The 7105-nt window shown below is 41.0% G+C and overlaps 1 protein-coding gene across 1 annotated transcript; it reads left to right on the plus strand.

The window, feature by feature from the left end:
• Window positions 1-503: 503 nt before the first annotated feature.
• On the plus strand, window positions 504-3523 carry LOC122597044. The gene is made up of 3 exons (XM_043769680.1): window positions 504-599; window positions 744-754; window positions 1207-3523. The coding sequence occupies exons 1-3, from the start codon at window positions 504-506 to the stop codon at window positions 3521-3523; spliced, it is 2424 nt and encodes an 807-aa protein (XP_043625615.1).
• The last annotated feature ends 3582 nt before the right edge of the window (window positions 3524-7105 follow it).

Here is a 7105-nt window from a genome sequence, read left to right on the forward strand (position 1 = left end):
GACTCTATGTTGGATATTTATGTTTGAATTCTATAAAATGTGTGTTATTTAAGTATTCATGTAGCTACTATACATAATATCCATGACGCGTATGCTATGCGTCGCATCCCGAGTTTTCCGCCTTAGTCGGGGTGTGACAGATTGGTATCAGAGCCGTGGTTATAGAGAATTAGGTGGTTTTGCCTAGACTATAACCTAAGAACCTCACGTAGCATGCATAATAGGAATTATGTGTGCATCTTGTTCAAGTAAACCTTATGTGATTTATTTATGTGAGGTATGATTTGATGATTCATATATATTGAGTTGTATGATCTTGTGCATTTAGTACCATGCTACTTAGCCACTTAGGAATCAAGGAATGTTTTGCTATATGTGGGATTTCGTAGGTGTGCTTGTGCCGGTCGAAATTGTGACTTGAACTTGAGAAGGAGACGTTGTAGATTGTTGGTTATTCTTATTCTTATGTCCCCAGCAAAATGAAGCGTTGTTAGCGACAAAGTATGGCGATATATATCATTACAGAAAAGCCTGATCAACTTTTCGCGTGTGGTATATGTGCCTATGGAGTTGTTAGCAACATTGATCGCGCCCCGATGGTTAGAGTGTGGTAGCAACCCTGGGCTGCTTAATGGGTGTTGGTTTGGTGGAGGGTTAACCGTTGGTACACCCTGTATACATACCTTGCCAATACCTAGAGAGCATACTAGTTCCGTGATCTGACCTTGCATTAGATGTACTAGGGGTATGAAGGGTTAGCCGTTGGTACACCCTGTATACATACACCACTAGTGCAACGGATGTAGGTGTTAGATTTAGACCGCACTTTAGCTGTTGAAATTTGATCGATGCATCTAATTTACCGGACGTGTGGAGGGTTAACCGCTGGTACACCTTGTGTACATACATGAATGGTGGGTTGGATGTAGAGGTTAGATTCAACTTGCCCGTTTGTTGTGATTAATGAATGTTTAATTGTGATATTACCTTGTACTGCATGACTGGCATTGATGATATTGTTTAACATGAAATTGTGATACTTAAATTCTTGAGCTTGCGTGAAGTTATGAATGCATAAATGTCTAGAGTTGTAAAAAGCTAACACAAGTGTGTTTGAGAGTGCGTAAATGATGTCACGAATGACTATTTCCTTGATCTAACGCTGATAACGTCTTTTCCTAATATACGAAAAATGGTATGACCTAGAGCAAATGCTAACGCCGAAACTCAAGAAGGCCAAGGTGGCGGCCGTGGTGGTCGTGGTGGTAGAGGTGGTCATGGCGGTCGTGGTGGCCGAGGTGATCGTGGAGAACATGTGGAGGTTCAAGAGCCGAATGGAACCCTAGCTGAGCAGCTTACGGCACTATTGCCGACTCTTGCGGCTCAAGTGGCAGCCGTACTGGGAGTTAACATTGGAAATGGAGGACAACGAACCAGAAATGAAGCTGAAGTGAAAAGACAAGAAGCGGTGGTTCAAGAAGTAGAGCAAGTCAGAGATGAGGTCGTTATTGTTGCTGAGCGCGAATCGATTGTTAGGGAGAATGGCAATACGAGATATCACCAAGGATGTACCTACAAAGATTTCCTCAACTGCAAGGCTATTGATTTTGATGGGAAGGGTGGAGCAACTGCTTATCTCCAGTGGATGGAGAAGATGGAGGCTGTAATTGTTATAAGTCACTGCACTTATGATCAGAGAGTTACTTATGTTGCTGGATGTTTTGTGTCTGATGCTTTGTCATGGTGGAACAATGAGATCCGTGTCAGAGGAGGAAGAGATGCAGCTTTGGCTATGCCTTGGAAGGAGTTCAAGGATCTGATGCAAGCAGAGTTTTGCCCTGTCCACGAGTTACAGAAATTGCAGACTGAGTTCCTTCAGCTTACAATGGTTGGAGCAGACCATGCTGGCTACACTAGTAGATTCTACGAGTTATCTAGATTGATTCCCCACCTGGTGGATCCTGAGCCAAAATGGATTGAGAAGTATATTGCTGGGTTAGAACCACATGTTCGTGTGCAAGTGGTGACTGCTCGACCGACCACTATTCGAGATGTTGTGACCAAGGCAGGAAGTCTGACTGAAGAACTAGTAAGAAGTGGTATTCTAAGTAGGGGAGGAAGCAAGAGAAGGGAGTTGGTGGAGACGAGTAAGAGGAGGGAATTCAGAGGAGATAAAAGAGCAAGAGTGGGAAGAATGTATGGAACAACTGAGATGGGCCAGAAGGGTTATGTTGGCCAGCACCCTTTATGTGGTAAGTGTAATCTGTACCATCTGGCGACTTCACCATGTAAAACTTGTTTCAACTGTCAAAAGTTTGGCCATCTTGCAAGAGATTGTAGAGCACCACGAGTTCAAGCAGCACCACTGAATGTTGTACCATTGAATGTCATCCCACCTAATTCCAGAAACCTTCAAGGAAACCGAGGGGCTTGTTATGAGTGTGGGAGCACTGATCACTACCGTAACCTATGTCCTCGACTTAACCGTCAGCCAGCCCCAGCAGCAGCGAACCCTAACCAACTTCAGATTGTCGGTCCACCTCCACCAAGAGCAAACCAAGGACAACAAGACAGAGGTCGGGTCTTTCCCTTAAATGCTGTGGAAGCTGCTAATGATCCTAACGTTGTTACTGGTACATTTCTTCTAAACGATCATGATGCTACTATGTTATTCGATTTTGGAGCCGACTATAGTTTCGTGTCTACTAACTTTTTGTGTAACTTAAATGTGCCAACATGTTACTTGCATACTTATTATGAGATAGAGGTAGCTAGTGGTCAACGGGCTAGACTAGATCGTGTAGTGCCTAAATGTATTCTTATTCTTGAGGGCTATTCGTTTTACATTGACTTGATTTCGTTTGGAATGGGTAGCTTTGACGTTATCGTTGGGATGGATTGGTTGTCTCGTGTTGATGCATCTATTGTTTATCGCACAAAAATTCTTAGAATACCTATGATTGATGGGCATGTACTAGAGATTCATGGTGAGCGAACCGAAACCATCTACCGACATCTTATGAGTGCTACCGAAAAAGTAGTCAAGCTAGCTAATATTCCTATCGTGCGTGATTTCTCCGATGTTTTACCCGATGATGTGGTGGGATTACCCCCACCTAGACAAGTCGAGTTTCGCATTGATCTTGTACCTAACGCTATGCTAGTAGCTAAGTCACCATACCGTTTGGCTTCTTCTGAAATGCAAGAACTAGCGACACAATTGCAAGAATTACAAGATAAAGGATTCATCCGGCCGAGTTCTTCACCTTGGGGCGCACCGATATTATTTGTCAAAGAGAAGGATGGGTCCTTTCACATGTGCATTGATTATCGCGAGTTGAACAAACTAACGATCAAGAATCGATATCCATTGCCGCGCATTGACGAGCTATTCGATCAATTGCAAGGCGCTAAATACTTCTTAAAGATTGATCTTCGTTCGGGTTACCATCAGCTGAGAGTACGTGAAGAGGACATTCCAAAGACAGCTTTTAGAACGAGATATGGGCCTTCGAGTTTTTAGTGATGCCCTTTGGATTGACGAACGTGCCTGCTGTTTTCATGGATCTCATGAACCGTGTATGTAAGCCATATTTAGACCAATTTATTATTGTATTCATCGATGACATCCTCATCTACTCAAAGACCAAGAAAGAGCACGAAGTACATCTGAGGCAAGTGTTAGAGCTTCTGAGAACTGAAAAGTTGTACGGAAAGTTTTCCAAATGTGAATTTTGGTTGAAAGATGAAGTTTTTGGGTCATGTAGTTAATAAGGATGGAATAAAGGTTGATCCCAGCAAGATAGAAGCAGTGGAGCATTTGAGAAGGCCGGAGACACCAACAGAGATCAGACAATTCCTTGGATTAGCTGGCTACTACCGACGATTCAACGAAAACTTCTCAAAGATTGCACAACCCCTAACGTTGTTGACACATAAGGATAGAAGTTTTGATTGGGGCGAGAAACAAGAAGAAGCTTTCAGACTACCGAAGGAGAAGTTATGTAATGCACCGATCTTAAGTCTTCCTGACGGATCTGATGACTTTATTGTTTATTGTGACGCGTCGGGACAAGGATTAGGGTGTGTATTGATGTAGAGAGGAAAGGTTATCACATATGCTTCTCAACAGCTGAAGATCTACGAGAAGAATTACACGACTCACGATTTGGAGTTAGGAGCTATCGTTTTCGTGTTGAAGTGTTGGAGACATTACCTATATGAGATGAAGAGTGTGATATACACAGATCATAAGAGCCTTCAACATATGTTTAATCAGAAAGATCTTAATATGCGACAGAGACGATGGTTAGAGTTGTTTAACGATTATGACTGTGAGATCCGTTATCATCCAGGGAAGGCAAACGTGGTAATTGATGCCTTGAGTAGGAAGGAAAGAGTCAGACCAAGACGAATTAGAGCTATGAGCATTACCGTACACAACACTCTGAAGGATAGAGTGATTGGGGCATAAGTAGAAGCAAGCAAGAAAGAAAATATTGATAGAGAAGGGTTGGGAGGAATGGCAGAACAATTCAATCAAAGAGAAGATGGAGGACAGTATTTTTGCGACCGATTGTGGATACCTGTGTATGGTGGATTAAGAAAGCTAATAATGGATGAAGTGCATCAAACGAGATATTCTATTCACCCAGCGATAGATAAGATGTATCAAGACTTGCGAGATCTATTTTGGTGGCCAGGAATGAAAAACGATGTGGCGGTTTGTGTGAGCAAGTGTTTAACGTGTCTGAAGGTTAAAGCTAAACACAAGAAACCAGGAGGATTGCTAAGACAACCAGACATTCCTGAATGGAAGTGGAAAAGTATTACCATGGACTTTGTCACCAAGTTACCTAGAACCAGTAGTGGTAAGGATGCAATATGGGTTGTAGTAGATCGACTGACCTAGTCAGCTTATTTTATACCCATTCGGGAAGATTATAAGATGGAAGAGTATGCACGATTGTATCTGAAAGAGATTGTAGCCAAGCACGGCGTTCCAGTATCGATCATATGTGGCAGAGATAGCCGATTTACGTCAGGGTTTTGGAAGTCAATGCAAAAAGCTATGGGAACGTGCATAGATATGAGCACGGCTTATCATCTGCAGACAGACGGACAGAGTGAAAGGACGATACAGACTTTAGAGGACATGTTGAGAGCATGTGTTATCGACTTTGGGGGAAGTTGGGATACTCACCTCCCACTAGTAGAGTTCTCATATAACAATAGTTACCATTCTACTATTGGGTGTCCGCCTTTTGAGGCTTTGTATGGAAGAAAGTATCGATCTTCACTTGCATGGCTCGAAGTGGGAGACATGCAACTGATAGGGCCAAAAATCATTGTGGAAACTACATAAAGGATTGCACAAATCAAGGAAAACCTCATGAAGGCTAGAGATATACAAAAAAAGTATGCTAACTACCGAAGGAAACCTCTAGAGTTTTAGGTTGGTGATCGAGTGATGCTTAAAGTGTCGCCTTGGAAAGGTGTAGTAAGATTTATTAAGAGAGGGAAACTAGCTCTAAGATATATTGGACCGTTCGAGATTACCGAGAGAATTGGTGTTGTTGCTTACCGTTTGAAACTTCCCCTTGAACTTAGTAATGTTCACGATGTATTCCATGTATCAAACCTAAAGAGGTGTTTAGCTGATGAGACGACAAACGTTCCTTTAAATGAAATATGTGTAGATAGTAACTTAAGCTTCAAGGAAGTTACCTGTTGAGATTATGGAACGGGAGGTCAAAAAGCTCAAAAGACATAAGTATACTATTGTGAAAGTTCATTGGAACTCCAGCAGAGGCCCAGAGTTTACTTGGGAACGAGAAGATCAAATGAAGCGTAAGTATCCACACTTGTTCGCCTAACTTGATACATGAAGCTTAGTAAGTAAACTTGAAACTTAGAGTGAAACTTGATGCTTGAAACTTAATATGTGATTTATGCTTAATGCGTAACTTGAAGCTTGAAACTTAATATGAGATTTGATGCTTATTGTGTGATTCGATGCTTGAAACTTAATGTGTGACTTGATACTTGTAGCTTGTTGAGTAGACTTGAGACTTGAAACTTAGCGTATAGCTTGACGCTTGGAAACTTGGTGTGTGGCTAGAACTTGAAACATAATGCGTAATTTGAATTTCGGGACGAAATTCCTTTAAGTATGGGAGACTGTAACACCCGTGAGTCGACCATGAAAAATTCTGAGTCAAATTTAAAATTTTATATACGAGAATACGACCTCGTAAAGTTAGTCGGCATCGTAATTGTAAAACGAACTCGTAATTGTGTGCCGACCTCGTATTTTGGTATTGACATCGTATTTGTGATACGACCTCGTAATTTGATTTCGGCATCGTATTTAGACCTAGCATCGTAATTGAGTCTGGCATCGTATTTACGTGTCCGGCATCGTATTCTTCAGTAAGCATGGAAACCTTACATTTTACCCTACATATAAATAGTCTTATTCTCTCACAAAACTCTCATTCCATCAACTCAGCCTCCAAGAAAACACACACAAACCCTTACTACCTCCCTGTTGCTACCCCAAATTGCTACCTCACTTTACAAACCCACTTTTACTACCTCACTATTACTACCCCATTTTACATCAGATTTTTTAAAAATCAAACCTTATTTTGTTTAAATTTAGCTTTAACAACAGTGTTTTTGTGTCCTAAACATCTCTACAAACTCATATTTTACATATTCAAGGTATAAAATCAAAACCCACTTAATGCTCTTCTTTTTGATATTTTCGGTTTTTCTTTCAATACACAAACTACATACACCAAGTATCGAACTTTTTACGTCCAAAACGTTTAGAAACATATATTACAACTTTTGTCAAAGTTTCATGCAATTTCGTTAACAAAATCTTGAGATATAATAACTTTTGTACACTTTTTATAAACTTTGTTCAAATGGGTTTTCGAGTTTAAGTCCGTTTTTCAAGTTTCCGACTTTAGGATTGTTTTCCCATCATATTAGGGAGTCTAAAAGTATAATCTGATGTTAAAAACAACTTTCAGATCGAAATAAACGATTAGGGTTTTCTAGAATGAATTTTGGGGAAGAACGGCCCAGTTTACGA

This window comes from Erigeron canadensis, chromosome 4, assembly GCF_010389155.1.
Source record: "Erigeron canadensis isolate Cc75 chromosome 4, C_canadensis_v1, whole genome shotgun sequence".
NCBI lineage: Eukaryota > Viridiplantae > Streptophyta > Magnoliopsida > Asterales > Asteraceae > Erigeron > Erigeron canadensis.

What these genes read in the sequence shown, in the direction of transcription:
- LOC122597044 (XM_043769680.1), top strand. Translation starts at nt 504, where the DNA reads ATGGCGATATATATCATTACAGAAAAGCCTGATCAACTTTTCGCGTGT.